We start from the raw sequence: 24,777 nt of genomic DNA, 5'->3' as shown, positions 1-24,777 counted from the left end.
ATTATTTTACTAAATTGATTTTTTTCATTTAAAAATAAAATTATTTATTTTTTAATAAAGTTTTATTTTAAAATATTTGTTTTTGTTTATTTATATAAAATTACGATAGTTGAATTGTATTCTTTCAATTATATTGGCAAGTAAAATATAAAAGATTAAAACGGAACGAAATTGAAATTTCCATTACATTTTCAATACAATCCCAAAACATAAAGCTTTGCTCGCCAATGAATTGTTTTGATAATATACGTAAAGTGAAATAAATCGAATATAAAATTAAATGAAAATATATTAAATAATTAAATGTTAAATAGATTTTGTAAATAGTACAGTTGAAATGATTAGAATATTTCCAATATGTAATAAGGTCGAGGTAATTAGTTAAAGAGATTTAATATAATGTGATATGCAAATGAGCATAAGTCATTCGATATGGGGGTGGTTTGTAGACTAGTATATAAAGAAATTAGGCATAGATTCTTATGTCTCCTATAACAGAAACATCCTAAAATGGGTTCTAATGTTTCTCTACCAGGAGAGATCTACCGTCTTACCTCCTTTATATTTCGTTGATGATGGAGAGCTGTACACACAGACAAAAACACACGAACCCTATTACTTTATAATAATATAGATATCTCTTTTAAATTTATATATTTTGTTAGTAAACTGGAAGAAATTCAGTTGAATAAAACCTTGTTCGTGTTCTTTACGTTAAACTCATATTTTTATAAAAGGTTCATCCGGTTTAAAGAAAGCACTAAGTTTAAATAAGACTGGAAATAACTAATTCAATATATAAATAGAAAAATGAAATAAATATAAGCTTTAAGTCTTAAGATAGTAATAATCAAAATGTAATAAATTATTTGTAGTTCAAATCTATGATAAACAGGCTTTCGAAATAGGCTCGACCAGAAAGATTAAATTGGAACGAAATTATAATCTCCGTGCCATTTTCAAAACAACCCCACAAAAGTAACGATATCCTGCAGTTGGTTAAATGACAATGTTGGTTGTAAGAAAAATGTAAAAGAAAATGCGCTTATCTGTTTATTTTGACCTGTTTTATTTAATTAAAAAAAAATTGGCTATAACTGGAAGAGAGCGTTATGTTTTGGGGGTTGTTTAAAAAATAGAATGGAAATAAAGTTAGTTCCGTTTTAATTGTGTTTAATTGCGGCAAGCGCTAACAAAATCGAAAAATCACTGTTTACATTCGAAATGTTAACTTTTATAGGTTTACAGGTTTGCTGACAAGGCTGGGGGTGTTTAATACAATTATTTTACTAAATTGATTTTTTTCATTTAAAAATAAAATTATTTATTTTTTAATAAAGTTTTATTTTAAAATATTTGTTTTTGTTTATTTATATAAAATTACGATAGTTGAATTGTATTCTTTCAATTATATTGGCAAGTAAAATATAAAAGATTAAAACGGAACGAAATTGAAATTTCCATTACATTTTCAATACAATCCCAAAACATAAAGCTTTGCTCGCCAATGAATTGTTTTGATAATATACGTAAAGTGAAATAAATCGAATATAAAATTAAATGAAAATATATTAAATAATTAAATGTTAAATAGATTTTGTAAATAGTACAGTTGAAATGATTAGAATATTTCCAATATGTAATAAGGTCGAGGTAATTAGTTAAAGAGATTTAATATAATGTGATATGCAAATGAGCATAAGTCATTCGATATGGGGGTGGTTTGTAGACTAGTATATAAAGAAATTAGGCATAGATTCTTATGTCTCCTATAACAGAAACATCCTAAAATGGGTTCTAATGTTTCTCTACCAGGAGAGATCTACCGTCTTACCTCCTTTATATTTCGTTGATGATGGAGAGCTGTACACACAGACAAAAACACACGAACCCTATTACTTTATAATAATATAGATATCTCTTTTAAATTTATATATTTTGTTAGTAAACTGGAAGAAATTCAGTTGAATAAAACCTTGTTCGTGTTCTTTACGTTAAACTCATATTTTTATAAAAGGTTCATCCGGTTTAAAGAAAGCACTAAGTTTAAATAAGACTGGAAATAACTAATTCAATATATAAATAGAAAAATGAAATAAATATAAGCTTTAAGTCTTAAGATAGTAATAATCAAAATGTAATAAATTATTTGTAGTTCAAATCTATGATAAACAGGCTTTCGAAATAGGCTCGACCAGAAAGATTAAATTGGAACGAAATTATAATCTCCGTGCCATTTTCAAAACAACCCCACAAAAGTAACGATATCCTGCAGTTGGTTAAATGACAATGTTGGTTGTAAGAAAAATGTAAAAGAAAATGCGCTTATCTGTTTATTTTGACCTGTTTTATTTAATTAAAAAAAAATTGGCTATAACTGGAAGAGAGCGTTATGTTTTGGGGGTTGTTTAAAAAATAGAATGGAAATAAAGTTAGTTCCGTTTTAATTGTGTTTAATTGCGGCAAGCGCTAACAAAATCGAAAAATCACTGTTTACATTCGAAATGTTAACTTTTATAGGTTTACAGGTTTGCTGACAAGGCTGGGGGTGTTTAATACAATTATTTTACTAAATTGATTTTTTTCATTTAAAAATAAAATTATTTATTTTTTAATAAAGTTTTATTTTAAAATATTTGTTTTTGTTTATTTATATAAAATTACGATAGTTGAATTGTATTCTTTCAATTATATTGGCAAGTAAAATATAAAAGATTAAAACGGAACGAAATTGAAATTTCCATTACATTTTCAATACAATCCCAAAACATAAAGCTTTGCTCGCCAATGAATTGTTTTGATAATATACGTAAAGTGAAATAAATCGAATATAAAATTAAATGAAAATATATTAAATAATTAAATGTTAAATAGATTTTGTAAATAGTACAGTTGAAATGATTAGAATATTTCCAATATGTAATAAGGTCGAGGTAATTAGTTAAAGAGATTTAATATAATGTGATATGCAAATGAGCATAAGTCATTCGATATGGGGGTGGTTTGTAGACTAGTATATAAAGAAATTAGGCATAGATTCTTATGTCTCCTATAACAGAAACATCCTAAAATGGGTTCTAATGTTTCTCTACCAGGAGAGATCTACCGTCTTACCTCCTTTATATTTCGTTGATGATGGAGAGCTGTACACACAGACAAAAACACACGAACCCTATTACTTTATAATAATATAGATAGATAATTAAATGTTAAATAGATTTTGTAAATAGTCCAGTTGAAATGATTAGAATATTTCCAATATGTAATAAGGTCGAGGTAATTAGTTAAAGAGATTTAATATAATGTGATATGCAAATGAGCATAAGTCATTCGATATGGGGGTGGTTTGTAGACTAGTATATAAAGAAATTAGGCATAGATTCTTATGTCTCCTATAACAGAAACATCCTAAAATGGGTTCTAATGTTTCTCTACCAGGAGAGATCTACCCTCTTACCTCCTTTATATTTCGTTGATGATGGAGAGCTGTACACACAGACAAAAACACACGAACCCTATTACTTTATAATAATATAGATTATAATATATATATATTATGATATATATTATAATATATATATTATAATATATATATATATTATAATATATATATATTATAATATATATATATTATAATATATATTATGATATATATTATAATATATATATTATAATATATATATTATAATATATATATATATATTATAATATATATATATATATATTATAATATATATATATATATTATAATATATATATATATATATTATAATATATATTATATATATATATATTATAATATATATATATATATTATAATATATATATATATTATATATATATATATTATAATATATATATATATATATTATAATATATATTATAATATATATATATATATATATATTATAATATATATATATATATTATAATGAATAACAGGAATATGACTATATTATAATATATATATATATTATAATATATATATTATAATATATATATATATATTATAATATATATATATATTATAATATATATATATTATAATATATATATATATATATTATAATATATATTATTATATATATATTATAATATATATATATATATTATTATATATATATTATAATATATATATATATATATTATAATATATATTATAATATATATTATAATATATATATATTATAATATATATATATATATATATATATATATATATATATATATTATAATATATAGCCGAGATAGCTTGTAGACAATGTGTAAGGAAAGTCCTTTAAAATTACTGCGCCCTCCGTAGATGTATAAGGAAAATCCTTTAAAAGTACTGCGCCTTCTGTAGATGTACAATGTTGCAGCAACGTAAAGCAATTCAATAACCAGTACACACCGGTTCTGCACGGAATCCAACTAGCAAGGTACCTAGACGGACGTGAACGGTTACTCAGAACGGACCCAACAATCGGTTACTCAGAATGGTCCCAACAACAGTAAGATATGCTCACACCCACACAGCACGAGAAGCAACAGCAACACGATTCCCGACCAAGTCAATCATCCCTCTCCCAACGTCTTTCAATCACCCGCTTTTATGGCCGTTGCAGGCCAGCTCAATTTGCATATTGCGAGAATTCATGTGACTTTGCGAGATATCATCCTTTACAAAAGACGGCGGCCGCCATCTTGATCTTTCTTTCTTTATTTTTGGTCGGCGACGCCGAGCCGGCCCCGAGGTAAGTCTTTCCTTTTCGTCCGTCTCTCTTACACACACACACAACACACAAACACGTGGGCGCTTGTCTCCTGGATGCACATTACACTCCCTGGGGTCGTGGTTACAAGAAAAATAAACTTTGCTTTTATTTCTGTGAATTATTGATTTTGAATGTAAATTTCGGATTTTAAAGAATCTAACTTTTGTTTTGCAGCAATGGTCAGCTACAACGTGATTGTAGCTGATGGAATCTGCAAAGTCATTGCTGAACTGACCGGTGCAGGTAAGTATTTTATAAATGACTCTGTCATAGACTAATTCCATCAATAATAACTGCGCTTTTTTTTTTTTTCAAGAGACAGTGGATATCTTCTGAAAGAGTGGTTCTGTTGCTGTTGAGGTTAAGTTATGGTTCTCTTCAGTTCTAGGAGATCCATCTTCTCAGACTGTACCCTCTCTTTGAGAAGAGGTTGGCTTATTGTTAATCGCCAGAGTCGCCCCTACCAGGTAATGCCGATAGAGCTGCTCATGCATTTTTTGTAGGGCAATATGCGTTGGCTTTTCAAGATCACATCTGATCAAGTGCCTAACCTCCCGACAAGGATGTAAATAATTTATCGGAATAAAAAGAAAATATCTTGTGTTGTTTCAGAGTTTTCCTTCTCCTACACTAGTTGCTCCATCAATGCAAATGCGAAAGACCCTGGCGCTATTTAAGACAACTCCAAACCAATGCATCAATGTAACGTGACCAGACAGGATCTCAACCTGAATTGGAAATGTTCTCACAGATAGGTGATATCTATTGGCCTTAGTCTTGAAAAGACCAAGGCTATAGATAGAAGGAAAGCAGTCAGTAGAAAGAGAGTGCCACAAACCTGCAGTTCTTATGAAGAAGTTATTAGAATAGGAAACAAAGAGGTGTCAAAAAAGTGAATTGATGAAGACCACTAGACCAACAAGTTAAACGAGCTGAAACAAAGGAAGCAGGGAATAGAACAGACAATTCTGAAGAACACATGCCATAATAGTATTTATAGAAAAAAATTGAGACTAGCAACATCACGTTTGTGAGAAAGGCTGCATATATATATATATATATATATATATATATATATATATATATAATATAAATAATTATTTTTATACCTTGCAGACAGTAGTGTTTGATGTTTTCGCAGGCATCAGTGGAGGAAGTGACAATTGCTGTCAAGAGGTCTGAATCACGCTACAAAGTCACTATTGATGCCATTTGCTAGGACGTAACTATCAACTGCCACAAAAATTTAAAGAAATTTAACAACTATAAATGCCAAATACGGGCACAACATTTTCTTTATATTTCACAGGGTTTTTTTTTTTGATGATCAAATAAAGTTTATTAAACTTTAAAATTGTCATCAATTGTTTCTTATTAACACAATTTTATGAAAGTTGAAACACACCTGCTGGGCGTAAGGGCTCTCAATATAGACTATATTCAGTTTGATTAAGTTTAATGCAGAGGATTTTAAAAGAAGGTGGAAGCTCTTTGTGAAACTTAGGATAACTCTGATTTGCGTAGAGTTTTACCAATTGGCATGAGATGGGAATGAAGAAATATTTGCTAAATTTCTCATTCTTTTAAATATTTTGGACGCATAATATGAACACAGTTTTCTATTTGAAAATTGAAATTCATAGTCTTTTATCTTCAATTAAGCAAGTTTCCCTAAACTTCAATTTCTTCTTAAGTCTTAAAAATGTAAACATTTTCTAGAGTAAAAATTATGTAAAGGATTAGGATCACAATTTGATGATGGATTCTAGAAGTAAGGTTTAGTATCTATATAATATTCTGCTTGTTCCTTCCTTAGTTAGTCCGTGTGTTACACTTTGTAAAAGGCCAAATACAATTTTTGAAGGCCAAACCGCCTCAAAAAAAAAAAAAAAAGGGCCAAATTCACGAAATTTGGTTTTAAAAAGGCCAATCTGGCACACTTGAACAAGAATATGAAAGTGCTCTCCTGTTAATGTAACTTCACTTTTTGAATATAATTATAATAATATATAATCATTGTTGAATATAATAATATATAATATATAATTATAATAATATATGATCATGTTGAATATAATTATAATAATATATAATATATATAATTATAATAATATATGATCATTATTGTAATAATGTGAAAAAGAAATTTGTAGTGATTTCGACTAACAGTGGTTCTTCACCAAAAAAAGTCAGCAAAATGTTATGTAAAAAAAAAGGAACATTCGAAAGAAACAGGGGAGAAAAAAACATTGTCTGCCAAGAGATGGACTGAAAAAATAAATTAAAGATTGTCACTTACAATGTCATTTTATTATTTTCATTGACCTCTATAGCACAATATTATGTACAGCATAATCACGTTGACACACTCGTTCCTGCTGGATCACTGAAGTTAAGCAACGTTGAACCTGGTCAGTACTAAAATGGGTGACCATTTGGGACTTCCAGGAGCTGTATGTGCTCTCCGCTAATCTCGGCATTATTTCCAGTCGTCCTGGACTTTTCCTTGCCACTGGACTCAAACAGTGCCGATTCAGGAGAGGTGTGGTTGGAGATTGCACAACCCTTGCCTCACAATTACACGCGCAGCTGCCCCTACAGGGGGTATCCTTTGTCTTTCGAGACTGAACGGAGGCATTGCTACATAGCACAATATGACTTTCTGTGTATTTATAAGTACTTATTAATTCATTTCATTTGGGTCAGTTCCACATTTAAAATGTAATGGACATTATTTTCATAGAAATGTCAAAAAAAAAAACTCATATTTACTGCATGTTATTGGCTTTTCTGTACTCCCCCCCCCCCAAAAAAAGGTTTGTACTATCCAGAAAAATATCAGTTTTATCAAAATATATTAGTTGATTGAATATTTTTCTCATTTTGTGGAATTTCCCCACATTATTAATTATCTCCATAAGGGATGGAGGAGGGGTCATAAAACTCGTGCAAAACTGTTTTTATGTTTGCATCTATATATTTGCAGAGGGACTCACGTACATGGTGCTTGGGAACCGGCAATTTGTCATCGCATTATCCATCATTCTTTTCACGCTTCCATTATCCCTTTATAGAAATATTGCCCGGCTTAGCAAGGTTAGTACACAAATTTCTACCCATCTACCTATCTTTAGTTAACGTCCCACTGAGTACCAACTGAAGACTTAGCTTTAAAAAGTTGATTTGTCGTCTTTTCATGTAGTTTTTATGATATTAAGACCTTTTTTATCCAAAGTATTGACAGTTATCACCATTTCAGTTTTGACACTCAACAAACTTTTTTCCCTTTCACAGTAATTGTTTGTTTTTTTGTTTTTTTTCATTTCACAGTAATTGTTTTTTTTTTGTTTTTTTTCATTTCACAGTAATTGTTTGTTTTTTTGTTTTTTTTCATTTCACAGTAATTGTTTTTTTTTTGTCTTTTTTCATTTCACAGTAATTGTTTTTCGTTTCTTTTTCATTTCACAATAATTGTTTTTGTTTCTTTTTCATTTCACAGTATTTTTCTTTTGTTTCTTTGTCATTTCACAGTAATTGTTTTTTGTTTCTTTTTCATTTCACAATAATTGTTTTTTGTTTCTTTTTCATTTCACAGTAATTGTTTTTGGTTTCTTTTTCATTTCACAGTAATTGTTTTTTGTTTCTTTTTCATTTCACAGTAATTGTTTTTTGTTTCTTTTTCATTTCACAGTAATTGTTTTTTGTTTCTTTTTCATTTCACAGTAATTGTTTTTTGTTTCTTCTTTGTTTCACAATAATTGTTTTTCGTTTCTTTTTCATTTCAAAGTAATTGTTTTTTTTTGTTTTTCATTTCACAGGAATTGTTTTTCGTTTCTTTTTCATTTCAAAATAATTGTTTTTCGTTTCTTTTTCATTTCACAGTAATTGTTTTTTGTTTCTCTTTCATTTCACAGTAATTGTTTTTTGTTTCTCTTTCATTTCACAGTAATTGTTTTTTTTGTTTTTCATTTCACAGTAATTGTTTTTTGTTTCATTTTCATTTCACAGTAATCGATTTTTGTTTCTTTTTCATTTCACAGTAATTGTTTTTTTTTTTTTTTTTCATTTAACAGTAATTGTTTTTTTTTTGTTTTTCATTTCACAGTAATTGTTTTTTTTTTGTCTTTTTTCATTTCACAGTAATTGTTTTTCGTTTCTTTTTCATTTCACAATAATTGTTTTTGTTTCTTTTTCATTTCACAGTAATTGTTTTTTGTTTCTTTGTCATTTCACAGTAATTGTTTTTTGTTTCTTTTTCATTTCACAGTAATTGTTTTTTTTGTTTTTCATTTCACAGGAATTGTTTTTTGTTTTTTTTTCATTTCACAATAATTGTTTTTTGTTTCTTTTTCATTTCACAGTAATTGTTTTTTTTTTCTTCTTTGTTTTACAATAATTGTTTTTCGTTTCTTTTCCATTTCACAGTAATTGTTTTTTTCTGTTTTTCATTTTACAGGAATTGGTTTTCGTTTCTTTTTCATTTCACAATAATTGTTTTTTGTTTCTTTTTCATTTCACAGTAATTGTTTTTTGTTTCTTCTTTGTTTCACAATAATTGTTTTTCGCTTCTTTTTAATTTCACAGTAATTGTTTTTTTTTTTGTTTTTCATTTCACAGGAATTGGTTTTCGTTTCTTTTTCATTTCACAATAATTGTTTTTTGCTTCTTTTTCATTTCACAGTAATTGTTTTTTGTTTCTTTTTCATTTCACAGTAATTGTTTTTTGTTTCTTTTTCATTTCAGAGTAATTGTTTTTTGTTTCTTTTTCATTTCACAGTAATTGTTTTTTGTTTCTTTTTCATTTCACAGTAATTGATTTTTGTTTCTTTTTCATTTCACAGTAATTGTTTTTTTTGTTTTTCATTTCACAGTAATTGTTTGTTTTTTGTTTCTTTTCCATTTCACAGTAATTGTTTTTTGGTTTCTTTTCCATTTCACAGTAATTGTTTTTTGTTTCTTTTTCATTTCACAGTAATCGTTTTTTGTTTCTTTTTCATTTCACAGTAATTGTTTTTTGTTTCTTTTTCATTTCACAGTAATTGTTTTTTGTTTCTTTTTCATTTCACAATAATTGTTTTTCGTTTCTTTTTCATTTCACAGTAATTGTTTTTTGTTTCTTTTTCATTTCACAGTAATTCTTTTTTGTTTCTTTTTCATTTCACAGTAATTGTTTTTTGTTTCTTCTTTGTTTCACAATAATTGTTTTTCGTTTCTTTTTCATTTCAAAGTAATTGTTTTTTTTTGTTTTTCATTTCACAGTAATTGTTTTTCGTTTCTTTTTCATTTCACAATAATTGTTTTTTGTTTCTTTTTCATTTCACAGTAATTGTTTTTTGTTTCTTTTTCATTTCACAGTAATTGTTTTTTGTTTCTTTTTCATTTCACAGTAATTGTTTTTTGTTTCTTTTTCATTTCACAGTAATTGTTTTTTTTTGTTTTTCATTTCACAGTAATTGTTTTTTGTTTCATTTTCATTTCACAGTAATCGATTTCTGTTTCTTTTTCATTTCACAGTAATTGTTTTTTTTTTTTGTTTTTCATTTCACAGTAATTGTTTTTTTTTTGTCTTTTTTCATTTCACAGTAATTGTTTTTCGTTTCTTTTTCATTTCACAATAATTGTTTTTGTTTCTTTTTCATTTCACAGTAATTGTTTTTTGTTTCTTTGTCATTTCACAGTAATTGTTTTTTGTTTCTTTTTCATTTCACAGTAATTGTTTTTTTTGTTTTTCATTTCACAGGAATTGGTTTTTGTTTCTTTTTCATTTCACAATAATTGTTTTTCGTTTCTTTTTCATTTCACAGTAATTATTTTTTGTTTCTTTTTCATTTCACAGTAATTGTTTTTTGTTTCTTTTTCATTTCACAGTAATTGTTTTTTGTTTCTTTTTCATTTCACAGTAATTGTTTTTTGTTTCTTTTTCATTTCACAGTAATTGTTTTTTTTGTTTCTTTATCATTTCACAGTAATTGTTTTTTTTGTTTCTTTATCATTTCACAGTAATTGTTTTTTGTTTCTTTTTCGTTTTACAGTAATTATTTTTTGTTTCTTCTTTGTTTCACAATAATTGTTTTTTTGTTTCTTCTTTGTTTCACAATAATTGTTTTTTGTTTCTTTATAATTTCATAGTAATTGTTTTTTGTTTCTGTATCATTTCACAGTAATTGTTTTATGTTTCTTTTTCGCTTCATAATTGTTTTGGTTTCTTTTTCATTTCACAGTAATTGTTTTTTTGTTTTTTTTGTTTCACAGTAATTGTTTTTTTCTTTGTTTCACAATAATTGTTTTTTGTTTCTTCTTTGTTTAACAGTAATTGTTTTTCGTTTCTTTTTCATTTCACAGTAATTGTTTTTTGTTTCTTTTTCATTTCACAATAATTGTTTTTCGTTTCTTTTTCATTTCACAGTAATTGTTTTTTGTTTCTTTTTCATTTCACAATAATTGTTTTTCGTTTCTTTTTTATTTCACAGTAATTGTGTTTGGCTTCTTTGTTTCACAATAATTGTTTTTTGTTTTTTCTTTGTTTTACAGTAATTGTTTTTTTTCTTTCATTTCACAGTAATCGTTTTTTTTGTTTTTTTCTTTGTTTCACAATAATTGTTTTTTTTTTGTTTTTTTCTTTGTTTCACAGTGGGCTGGTTTGGCTTTGTTGTTGATATTTTTTGTGGTCCTAGTCATCATCATCCGCGTACCAACCATGGTTTCAAAGGTGTGAGTATTAAAATCATGTCACCAATCTTGTTTTTATCTACTTTCTTTATGTTCAAAGAAACATTGAATCAAGCGACATCTTCTATTTCTTCTAGAACTCGTTCTAGTGAATCTCATACCTTATGTGTTGTGTCTGTGGTGGAAGGAAGGACAGTAGCTTTCCCACAACAAGTAAAGTCAATTCAGCAGTGAGATGTTTATTCACATTATATTTAAACTTCTGTATGTTAGTACAATCTCATGGAAGCAGAAAACAAAAGAAATTCCAAATTATTAGAGGAGAAGGCTTTCTGGCATTAAGAGACCTTAACAATGTAGGGGTGGGATTTTGTTGCTTGTCGGGTTAGTCAGGAGTAAGTACAAAAACATGACAGAAAAGAATAGACACCCATAGAAATAGTTTATTTCTATAAATGTAAAATTTTTAGAACAAAATCAAAAATAAATGGTCACAAATTTTATAACTAATACTTGGTTGACATTCTGTTTGCTGTTTTTAATGCTAAATCCTTGTAGTCATCGCAATGATCAGTTGACGGATATCATATTGAGGAATTTCTTGCCACGTTTAACGCAAGAATGTTTAAAGTTCAGGCTTAGAATATGGCTTCCTTTTTTTTCTTTTTTTTTTTTTTTTTTTGTTAAGGTTCCGGTCTAATATGCCTCAAAGTTTTTCAAATGGGTTCATATCCGGGGACTGACTTGGCCATGGAAGTTTATTAATCCCATTTTGGCTAAACCAATGTTGTATTGCTCTAACAGAGTGACAAGGAGTTATGTCTTCCATAAATAGGGAGTCAACTTGGTTCATTTTACCACTTGAAGGACTTCTACCAATATTCTTATGTAATATTGAAACAAATTTAGCAGAATTGATGTTTCCTTTGCACTCCACCAGGTCTGAGCGATCAGCACTCCAAATTGCACCCCATACTGTAACAATAAACCCACATGTTTCAACATTGCTTGCAGTCTTTTAAGCCAAACTCTTGCCGAGGGAGTCTCCATACTCATATACTTCCACTGTCGGGAAATAATGTAAATCGTAACTCATCAGAGAAAATTATATTGGTCTAAAAGGTCATAGGTCTCTTCATCATCTTACTAGTAGCCCAATCTTTTCTCCACTTGATATTGGCAGGACAAAGAAGACGGTTCTTTCTCGCAGCTCTGCCATAGTAGCCGAGCTTGTGAAGATACCTAAGAGCAGTTCTAAGACTGACATCAGTTTGTGTTGCAATGTCAAAGGCTTTGCACCAAGGATCCTCTTCAAATTTTCTTTTCACAAGATGCAAGGTTCTTTCAGAGGACCAAGAGTGACTAGGATGAGGGTTTTAGGCTTTTTGTCCTTTTTTCTGAATTGTACGATCACTCAATTAACAATAGAAATGGGTATTGAAAAACTTCCTGCTACTTTGCGTTGACTAAGACCAACTTCATGTTGACTCATGATTCATCCTTGCATAAATTCTGATGGACTTGATGCTCCTTTGGTTTGTGGCAGACTTCAATGTTGTTGCAATTTTAATGAGATACTCTAAGTTCTTTCAGCACTATTCTTATCTGTAAATGTAAATATTCACATATCAATCTTAGGAAAAATATTTATCTTTGTGTCTATTTTTTTCTGTCATGTCTGTATGTTGAGGGGTTACAACTGCTATGAGTACTTCAGAGCGCATTCCATAAAAGTACTTGTAAAATAGACACAGGGATGCAACATTGCAGTGATGGGACAGGGATTGGAGTTTGGTTGATACTGCGATACCTATTAGATTAGAGACCTTTTTTTTTCTTTTTTTTTTTTTTGACCCTGTCTAAGAGGAAGAGAATAGTGGTGATTGTGCCAGCCCAGATGTGGCAACAATACTCCATGCATGGGAGAATTGTTGCTTTGTAAAGATATAGGAGACTATAATGTGAGTAATTTTCTAGCATTGTAGAGGGAGCCTATCTTCTTTGCAGCAACCTTGACAATGTCCTCAATGTATTTGTTCCAATTCATGTTGTCTGTGAATGTTAAACCAGAGAGTTTGACTTATGAGTTTTTAGGTTGGGTGTTGTATGCCATGGCAATATGTGGTTGAGAAGGATCCCTTTCAAAATAATTTATTCGAATATAAAGATTTTTTTCTTTTGTGTAGGTGTAATCACTTATCAAATCCCAAACGCCACTTGAGGACGAGGGTTAAATGAGTATCAGTCTTTATTTTTGACTATTACAAATCAATATACGGATGAAACAATACTTTTTCCATCTTGTTTGAGATCTTAAGACCCTCTTAAGTGATAACTTTGAATTTATTGAAAAAATAATAAAAAATTGTATTGAAAAAATAATTAAAAAAAATTGTATTGAAAAGAAATAATAAAAAAAATTTAATTTATTGAAAAAAATAATTAAAAAATTGAATTTATAGAAAAAATAAGTAAAAAAAATTCAATTTATTGAAAAAATAAGTAAAAAAATTTAATTTATTGAAAAAAATTAGTAAAAAATTGTTCCTTTGACCTCTTCCTACTGCTTTCCTTTTTTAACTTTTCGTTACTTTTTGTTATTCTTTTAAGACATAAAATTACAATTCGGAATTCTTTAGATGACGTTGGATTTTTTGCATTAATCGGATTAATGTTCTCATCTTGAGTTTTATCTGCATATTTGTTTTGGTCGATGTAAGTTACAGTTGCTTTCAAAGTTGCCATGTCGTAATGTAAACATGTTCATACTACATTCGCAAATATGAAAATGATCATAACTTGAAGACTAAACAAGATATCTTCATGATTTTTGTTTTGTTTTTCTTGTATTTGTGTGTATTTTTATATGAGAAGATCAAATTTAGCCATAGGCGATTTTAAAAATTTGGCTGCCGGTACCTTAGAGAAACAGACCTAGAAACAGACAATCAAGCCTTTATGTGCTTTAGACTAAAGATACAACACAACATTAGCTACTTTTATTTTCTCTACCGCTCTCCCTCGACCCAGGACTGCACCATAATAAACAAAGTCTCTGACAGTATAGACACAGCACTCTCCCTCGACACTAGCGCACAAGTACATGTATTTGGTGAATTTAATGTCCACCACAAAAACTGGCTTGGATTCTCTACTCACACAGATGCAGTGGGCAGCACAACACAGTTTTGCTATATCTCACTCCCTATCACAAATGGTTACGTTTCCAACCCGTTTTCCTGACCAACAAGAACAACAAGCATCACTTCTAGATCTGTTTCTGACTACAGTTCCCGAGGATTGTACAACAAATGCTGACAGCCCACTCGGGAACGTTGACCATGCAGTGATAATGGTAGAAATCGCCCTAAATTCTAGACCCAAAACTGAAGAGCCAGTGCTCAAAACAACGAGATATAAAAAGGCTGACTCGGAAGCCATCAGAGATCTTATCAGAGATGCCCCATGGGGAAATATTTTTTCTCTTCCTGCTGAATGATTCAAAACAGCAATGGAAGCACATGTTCCCATACGGAAATTTTATAGCAAACCCCACTCTCCCCAATGGTTGACTTCGACTTGCGCAACTGCCATTGCTCAAAGGCAGCATGCATACCACAGATTTAACTGACATAAGTCCAGTTCAAACAAACAGAAGTATATAGAAGCTAGAAATAATGTTAAGAAAGAAATAGCGACAGCCAAGAGAGAATTTACTGAAACCACTAAAAAACGCATCAAAGCACAAAAATTAGGAAATCGTGACTTCTGGAAAATCTACAACAGTGTAGTAAATAATGGGCAATCAACAATTCCCTTGCTAACCAACAATCACGAGGTTGTTTGCTCAGCAACCAACAAGGCTAATATGCTTGCCAGCCGGTTTGCCTCTAACTCCACACTGGATCCTTCCAACCACCCCCTCCCTGACTTTCCTTTGCGGACAGACGCCATGCTAGGCGATCTAAAAATCACCCCTGCTCAGGTACATGCTATCATAAAAAATCTTGACACTTCAAAAGCATGTGGACCTGATCTCATCCCAGCTGTGCTATTAAAAAAGTGCTCAGCTGAAGTAGCTCCAGTTCTCTCCAAACTCTACAACAAATGCCTTAATGAATCCTGCTTTCCGGACTGTTGAAAAACTTCTTCTATGGCACCAGTATTCAAGAATTCTGGCGAAAGAACTCACCCATCAAATTATCACCTCATTAGCCTCCTCCCACTTTTTGCCAAAATATTTGAGACCATAATTAACCATGCTCTAGTCCGGCACCTTACAGATGCTAGACAAGCCTGTTCCACAGCTGACATCCTCACTGTAATCTCTGAACGTATATACCATTCACTGGACAAAGCGGGGGAAGGTGGAGCGGTAGCTCTAGATATATCTAAGGCTTTTGACAGGGTATGACACAAGGGCCTCTTCAGGAAAATTAAATCATATGGTATCACTGGTAGAATACTTAGCATAATTGAATCCTTCTTAGACAAGAGAAAAATCCAGGTTGTCCTCGACGGTTGAACATCTAAACAGTGTGATATAAATGCGGGAGTGCCTCAGGGGTCTATTCTTGGACCTCTATTGTTCCTGATATTTATTAATGACCTCCCCGACAAAACTGCCTCTGAGATGGGTATATATGCTGATGACACTACACTCTATAACAGGCATGACAGGAAAACAAATGAACACACATCTAAAGAAATGGTAAAAACACTAGAGGATGACCTCCAATCTGTAGTGGAATGGGGACATAAATGGATGGTCACATTCAATGCTGCCAAGGCTAAACTGGTTTCCTTCAATAATTACAAGAAACCTTCTCTGCCACCAATAGCAATGGCCAGTGACTCCCTGTCTGAGAGTACATCTTTCAAACTGCTTGGCCTAACGTTCACAGGAAACATGAGCTTGAACAATTATATTGAAAACATTGCCAGGGCCGCTGCAAAAAAGGTTGGCTTTCTCTACCGTGCTAGAAAACTACTGATACCTGAAAGTATCCTGTACCTCTATAAGGCCACCATTCGCCTATGTATGGAGTATTGTTGTCACATTTGGGCTGGTGCATCTGCTACTAGTCTCTCGCTCTTAGACAAGGTTCAAAAAAGAGTCGCCAATCTGATAGGCCCTGAACTGGCATCTAAGCCTCAGCCTCTGTCCCATCGACGAAACTCTGCTTGTTCTACAAGTATTTTAATGGTGAATGCTCTGACGAACTGCAGACACTTGTGCCCCCACGACGTAAACACCCTCGACAAACCCGACAGGCAGCTAAATCCCACTCCAACACAGTAGAGATCCCTAGATGTAAAATATCTTTCTACTCCAGTAGTTTCTTCTCCAGACTCTGGAATTCCATTCCAGGTTCCTGCTTCCCTAACTGTACTGACATGCAGAAGTTCAAGTGCAACGTGAACCGACATCTTGCTGCCCAAATCCCTACATAGTACCCCAGTAGTTGCTGCCCCTGATAGTAGCCCCCTACACCAAAGTGGCAATGTGCCTTGAAAATGTAAAAAAATAAAATAAAATAAAAATTTAAAAAAAAAAACCTCTGACCTTCTTCAGGTGTATTTGGTTGAACTTGGGAATTGTTTGTCAAAGTCTATATGTGTGATAAATCGTTTGTATTATTTGGATTTATTGCACTTCTGTCCTCATCGTGAAACATTGTACAAATAACACTCTAGTTGATACAAATAATACAAAATCCATGGCAATAACAATACAGTAGGGAAAGATTGGCAATATCTCTCCTGTGAGCAGTGAACTATAGCTACTTCATTTACTCACATAAATTAATATACGAAAGTATAAATTTATGCATAAACTTTAAGTATTTACTTCAACAGTGCTCAATACGTAGGTATAGCTAATTAGTAAGTTATAAAATATATATGGCGATTAAGCTACACTGAATATTCCGCGTTTCATTCACTCTAGGATTCTTCAGGCTTATGCGTGAATTTTGTGGTTGTCTCACGTTTTTTATATACGCATCTTCTATTGAGTTTTTTGTTAGCCAATCAATTTTCTAGCATCCACCGCACCCTTCCTAATCAGCCAATGAGCAGGCACTTACAGAACAAAGGCTCATTTGACCTCCGGTTGACCTGTTCCTTTGTGTTTGCTATTTAGCGTAGATATCTAGTGTCTTGACCTGTTTTAAATCTAGGTTAAGTTTTTTTTATGTTAGTTTATTTATATATATATATATATATATATATATATAATGTGTGTATGATAGTTTATGTATATGCATGTTTATTTATTTATTTATTTTATTTGTTTATTTTCTATTGTTATTGTTAGTTTTAAAATTATTTTGTATCTCTATCCTAGAGCAAATTTTATCTTGTGAACACAATTGTTCGCTATTTCTCTCCTACAGTTTAATAGATGTTGAAATTCTTTAAAGTATAGGATAGCAAATTTTTCGTGAAGGCATAATCTACATGGATCGTCTAGGTCTCTACATGTGTTTGCTTGTCTTACTATTTTCCATTCGACTACCGGCGAACGTCCGCTTTCCTTGAGTTCCCAGTATTTGTTTGCTAGCGTTGTTTTCATACAGTGTTTTTTATTATTGACTGTACTTTTGTGATCATAATATCGAGTTTTGAAATCTAAGGAAGTAATACCTACGTAATATTTCTTGTTATTCGGGTTTTCTTTTGCAAATATTGTTGCCTGGTAAACTATGCTTTTGGTTAGCATATTTCCCTTTTTGGTGGTCATCATATCTTCTCGATTATCTCCCTTGTTGAGATTCTTGATGATCATCATGATGCCAAATAATAAATCTTTCTTTATTTCAGTCCCGCCACACCATATGCTTGGTCATTTGCAAATGGACATTTTACAGATGCCCTAGGAATAATATCCTTTGGTGAGTCTTTCTTTCCACTCGTCATTTTTTTTTTAAATTCATGTTCAAATATCAGCATTATTTCTTTTGACCATGAGCAGAGGGATACAGGCTTTTCTATACAACATCTGCCACAAGCAAAAACTCTAGACTTAATTTTAATCTATATATATAAAAGGCAAAACGGCCACGCACTTTTTTATATGTCCATTAAAGGCTTTTTTCGCTGGGATTCTCGAGAGGGTTAATATTTTTGACAACTTTCTATATACACCCTAGATCATAATATCTACGATTTGCAAACGGACGTCTTATCTACATTTATTTACATTAATTTTTAAAAAATTCACGTTATTCCTTCTTCTCGCATGTTTGTTCAGCTTTTTCGTATAAAAGCGAAACTAATCGAAAAGGAAGGCAGGTGGAAAATTTTAGAAAGAAACTCTGTTCATGGAAATTCTGTTTGATTTTAGGTGCACAAAAGTAAAGGAAAGTTCTTTACAGTGTTGTTAGGAAGACGAGTTCTTGCTGAAAAAGTTTTATGGAGAGAGAGACCGGGATCGAAACTCAATCAGGCGCCTAATAGTGATAGAGTAGAGAGAGAGAGAGAGAGAGAGAGAGAGAGAGAGAGAGAGAGAGACTAGCAATGTCTTTTCTATGAGAAAAGGGTTGCAGAGAAGAGATCATCTCCCACTAGATTGCAAAGTCGATTTTGTACAATGTCAAGACACAAAAAATTTCTCTGAGCAGCACCACCATAGATGTGGCAGCATTACTTGAATTTGGATCAAATCTGACATACGTGTAGAGGATTGCATCACTCTTCTGGCTCTAATCAACTCCTCCTTAACTTAGAATTAACTACTTCACTAGAAAGAAAACTATTAGACTATTTTATTTATTATTTTAATTTTTGGATTCCTTTGAGATGAGGCTTCATAATTTGAGTATTGATTTTTTTTATTTATTATTTATTATTTATTTCTTTTGCTGACTGTTATACTCACCTTCATAGTTGTTCTTGTTTCATAGAGTTCTTGGGTTCGTAAGGTGATTAACCGTGATGAGATAGGAATCCTGAGTAATATGGTAAAACAACAACAATGAAGATGAGGATAACAGTCAGCAAAAAAATAAATAAATAAATAAAAAAATAAATGAATACTCAAATTAGGAAATTTAATTGAAGCTTTCAAAACAATGGCATTTCTAATTATGGTGGATATTTTTTTTTAATATTTCTCCTCAATCTGGAAATTTATTTTCAATCAAATCGCATATTGCCAGCTGTGGATTTTCAAATGGAGTTATGCTAAACACAAAATGGTTGATTGTCAATAAATCAAAGACAAGATTAGGGCTAATGGTGTTCGTACACGCAGTGAATGTGCGGTTGTGCTGTGTGAGCCCAGTCTGGCTTAGATTGGTCTGCTGACTAGCAAGATCTGTTTTTGCTACAGCTACTGGCACCAGGCAGTATTGGGTGGAAAGGAATGGGACTAACCGTGACTCGTGGGTGCAAGTAGCGTGCCAAGTCAAATAGTGTTGAGATAAAAAAGATGGGCAAACAAAACATTGACAAAGTCATGATGAATCTAGAGTTTGACCATTAAAAGCAGTTTGTATAATCGCACATTTTGTTAAAGAGCATCTCTCCTCTCTCTCTCTCTCTCTGGCTCTTTCATACTCTCTCTCTATCTTCTCTCTCTGTGTCTCTATTAGATAGTAGATCGAGAGAGAGAGAGGGAGAGGGTGGGAGGAGGTCAGAGAGATATTTTTGTAGTTAATCCACGTTGCAGGAAGTGACGTTTCATCTAACCGGATGTCATGTGATGCTACGTGGCAAGGTTGGTGAAACGTTGAATCTCTCAGAAAATGCCGAGCCGAGCAGAAGTCTAAAATGGTTCTCTCCTAAGTAAGGGGGGAGATGCGCGCCCCAGACGTGGGACGTGGTAGGTACCCACAGTGGAGACCATCGATGGCGGCATCTGCAGATCATGCCTGGGAGAATAAAAGGTTGAAAACCCAACATCTGTCTTCATCTTGTGTATTCTGGCGAAAACAGCAAGAGAGCTCCACCCAGATGAAGACTCTCCCAGAGCAGCAGAACCAGGTATGAATCTTCTTTAATTCAAACACATAAATACACAACAAGCGTCCTAACGACTAGACAAACGGTTTAAGGGATCTTGGGTCCCATTCTCTCGTCTCTTAACACACGTAATATCTCTCTCTCTCATCGTCGTAAACTTCTTCTCTTCATTAGTAAAATGGACACGTCATCACCAGGGTACCAGTATCCCTCAAGTAAAGTGTCCAAGTCAAATCCTTTTCTTCTCCCTCCCTTATATAACAATTTTAGTGGTTCTTGTTTTCGTACCGGACAGGGATTTGGATGAGTACCGACATCGAATTACATGAAATGAGTCCAGAAAAGAATGAAAAAGATATAAAATATCGTCATCTTCAAGTCCAATGTAAACAAGTTCTTGATGAGCTATCCCCTTAAGTAATCCAATTTACAAAATTTCCACTACTAACGATTAGTACAACATTTTCCCATTGACTACTGTACACTCATTAACTCTTACCCTTGAGTGGCCTCTGAGCTTTGATAACTGGTGATTCCTTTGTAAATAAAAAAAAATTAAAAAACAATGAAATGTTCATTTGTTACAAAACACCATATTTTTATGATCATATTAGGTGTTTGACAGAGCTCCAATCTTTGGCCTACCTCCCTCAAAGACATTTACAGCAAGAACTCGCCTAGCTACAATTACAGCAATGAACTTTGAGGGTAAGAGTAAAACAAAATCTAATGTATAAAACTCACTATGTCTGTGTGCTTGTCTGTCTGTCTCCATTTTTTCAAAGTGCATCTCCTCCGAGATGCAATGTCGCAGAGCAGAGTGAAGCAGATCAAACGATTGCATATTTTTGTGGATCATTGTTTTCTGGATTTTTAGCTGGTAAAAATAGCTGCTAAGGAGTAAAAATGTTTTTAAATTGGAACTTGGCAGGCGTAAGTTTTTTTCTTCTATGTTCGTACAACAAAGTCGCAGTATGTTGGTTAGCTTTCGCTCAACATATCCTCAAGTTCCTAAACATGTTATTTGTATGCATGTATAAATATATACATTTATACGTTAAAGTGTATTCATTCTTAACTATTTCTTAGCCATCTGGCAATAGCTTAAATGGTAACAACTACAATTAGAGTGCTATATGTTTTGGTTTCGATTCTAGCTGATGGCACCCACATCATTTTTTTTTACTTTTGCAATCACTACTGTATATTGGGTACAATATAATATATAATAATCGATAAAATAATAAATATGAAATTTGCATAAATTAAAATATCATACGAGGGGCGTGCAATAAGTAATGCCCTTGACCCACTTCCAGTTGTCTGATCTAGCTGAAATTTTGCATGTGCAATGATTTATATCTCTACGAGTTATGTGGCAAATTACAGCTCTGAACTAAATGTGGTTTCTTTTTACAGGTGTTTAAACTGAGTCAGGTGTGAAATGGAGCCTGTTGAATGTCGAGCAGTGATCCGGTTTTTGTATTTGAAAGGACGCATACCACAGGAGACTTTTGATGAAATGAAAGAAACTTATGCTAATAATGCCCCATCATATGCCCTTGTAAAACGCTGGCATTGTGATAGCAAACATGGCCAGAAGTCTGTGGAAACAGCTCCCAGACCTGGTCGCCCCCCCCCCTTCTGCCATTGATGAGGCATCTGTCCGTCAAGTTGAGGCTGCCATTTTGGAAGATCGGCGCATTACTATTCGCCAAATAGCCCAAGATGTCAAGATTAGTGCATGGTCTGTGGAAACTATCATTCATGACCATTTGCATATGCATAAGGTGTCTGCCAGATGGATTCCCAGGTTGCTCACACCATTCCAGAAGCGAAAACGCGTCGAGTGCTTGAGGATGAATTTGGAGATGTGCCAAGAAGATGAATAAGTTTTTCAAAAGACTGATTACACAGGATGAAATCTGAGTCCATCACTATGATCCAGAGACCAAAGCCCAGTCAATGCAGTGGAAGCACTTGGACTTACCACCTCCAAAGAAGGCAAGGGTGCAGCCCTCCGCTGGCAAGGTCATGCTCACAGTCTTCTGGTACCAGGACGGAGTTGTGATGACAGATTTCCTGGCAAAGGATACCACAATTACAGGAGTTTATTATGCTTCACTTTTGAGGAAATTAAGGGAAGCTATCAAAATCAAGAGGGGGGGCAAGATCAGCAAAGGTACCATCTTCCTGCAGGACAATGCTCCGGTTCACAACTCACATGTCGCCAGATCAGAAACACGCGCGTGTGGTTATGAAATCCTCCCCATCCTCCCTACTCTCCTGACCTTGCACCCTCTGACTTTCACCTCTTCCCAGCCATGAAGTTGTTTTTGAAAGGAAAGCGTTTCCCAGATGATGCAGCCTTGATTTCTGAAGTCACGTCGTGGTTGGAGGACCAACTTGGGGTGTTCTACAAAAACGGTCTCCAGAGCTGCATCAAACGATGGGAGAAATGCATAACTCTGGGTGGTTCCTATGTAGAGAAAGACTAATAACTGTGCCAAGTTTCGTTGCTCTACTGCTATGGGAAGTGGGTCAGAGGCATTACTTATTGCACACTCCCTCGTATTTAAGCATATTTTACGGCCGTGCAACACCGAGGGACCTGTTAGTTTTTTAATAAAAAAACTATTTAAAATTTATGACATTCTTGAAAGATAGACAGAATAATTTATTAGGCTTTAGTAAACAAAAAAAAATTCCAGTCAGTATTTGTAAAATTCTTATTGGTTGGATGCAAAGTATGTTTATTTATGTCAATGATTACATAAGAGGAATTGATATAAACAGACAGACAGACAGACAAAGCAAAGACATAGGAGAGTAAAGACAAAGCTTCAGATGGACAGATGGACAAATTTACACAGTCAAACACATCAGTTCACTTTCACACACACACACACACATCTAGGGATCTCTACTGTGTGGGGGTGGGATTTAGCTGCCTGTCGGGTTTGTCTGGGGCTTGATAAGTGATGATTCCTATATAAAAAAATATCTTAGCTAGGGTTATATTGTTGGGGGTGTTCTGTATGACATGTCGGCGGCAGAATATGTGTGTATGTTACGCTGTGGGTGGTACAATACGTACGTGTATATAAGATTCGGTAGGTATATGATGAGTTGTGTATATAGTGATGTTTCCTCGTGTCATCTGGTGTTCATAAAGGCTTACATATATATATATATATATATATATATATACAGTTCAACACGACGTATAACATTTAACAACAAAGGAACAGAAAATCTTCTGTGGGAATTATATATTGCCAAACAGGGAAACATTACCTTCATTCATCTGGAGCTTTGGTTGATTATTCTGCCACAAGCTGAAATTAATATTTCTTCCAAAGAAACGACCAGGAATTTCTGGTTATATTTTCAGATAGCTTTTATTTCATCATGTTTCCTTGTTGGCATCAATCAAATGAAACGACAATAACAATCTTATGTTTGCGAACACAGACTTTACAATAACAATTGAAGATGTTTTCTATTTGTGTGAACTAACAACAAAACAACAACTGAGAAAAAGCTACAGAAAATCTCTGAGATGTTGAACCACTTTAAGAAAGTTAAGGCTTAAGTTATAACCCTTCCTATTTGCGCTATGCAGTTAGTAAAAGACATTTTTTGTAGATAATTTTTATTTTATTCTATTATTTTTTATTTATTTTTTATTATTTTTACAATAAATTCAATTTTTTTACTTATTTTTACAATAAATTCAATTTTTTTTTACTTATTTTTACAATAAATTCAATTTTTTTTTACTTATTTTGTCAATAAATTCAATGTTTTTTACTTATTTTTCAATAAATTCAATTTTTTACTTATTTTTTCAATAAATTCATTTTTTTTACTTATTTTTTCTGTAAATTACAATTTTTTTATTATTCTTTTCAAAAAATTTAATTTTATATTATCGTTTCAATAAATTCAATTTTTTTTAATTATTTTTTCAGTACAATTTTTTATTTTTTCAATAAATTCAATTTTTAAATTATTTTTTTTCAATAAATTCAATTTTTTTATTATATTTTCAGCTTACGTTTGTCATCACAATACATTCATGATTCACATGTCTTTAGAGAACCCAACGACGGCGCGATGGGGAACTGTCACCCATGCAAGCATTGCTGCCGCCACAGTTTTTACTTTGCTTTTTGGCATTGTTGGCTACGTGTCATTCACAGGATATACACAAGGTAAGTGCAATGGTGGACCTATTGTAGCATAACGGGATAATTGCATTACATTGTGTTGTGTGTTCTTCTGTCTTCATATAAACAATTGGCCGGCATTGTGTTGCGAACAGAAGAAAGCTGCTCATCTGATGATGATATCTAGTTAAGAAGATGATCGTAGTTGTCAT

At 32.2% G+C, this 24,777-nt stretch overlaps 1 protein-coding gene across 1 annotated transcript in view; it reads left to right on the top strand.

Moving 5' to 3' along the window:
* The window catches only part of LOC145291189 (putative sodium-coupled neutral amino acid transporter 11), a 252,395-nt gene that overhangs the window by 199,521 nt on the left and 28,097 nt on the right, over positions 1–24,777 (top strand). The window contains exons 6-10 of the mRNA XM_080136768.1: positions 4,932–5,000; positions 7,744–7,853; positions 11,389–11,468; positions 18,252–18,322; positions 24,449–24,610. Coding sequence (XP_079992894.1) covers positions 4,932–5,000; positions 7,744–7,853; positions 11,389–11,468; positions 18,252–18,322; positions 24,449–24,610 — 492 coding nt within the window. The remainder of the gene's footprint in view (positions 1–4,931; positions 5,001–7,743; positions 7,854–11,388; positions 11,469–18,251; positions 18,323–24,448; positions 24,611–24,777) is intronic.

The sequence above is a fragment of the Euprymna scolopes genome, chromosome 12, assembly GCF_053919585.1.
Source record: "Euprymna scolopes isolate OS-2025 chromosome 12, ASM5391958v1, whole genome shotgun sequence".
In the NCBI taxonomy this organism is placed as follows: domain Eukaryota; kingdom Metazoa; phylum Mollusca; class Cephalopoda; order Sepiida; family Sepiolidae; genus Euprymna; species Euprymna scolopes.
This window is presented reverse-complemented; position numbering and strand designations above follow the sequence as displayed.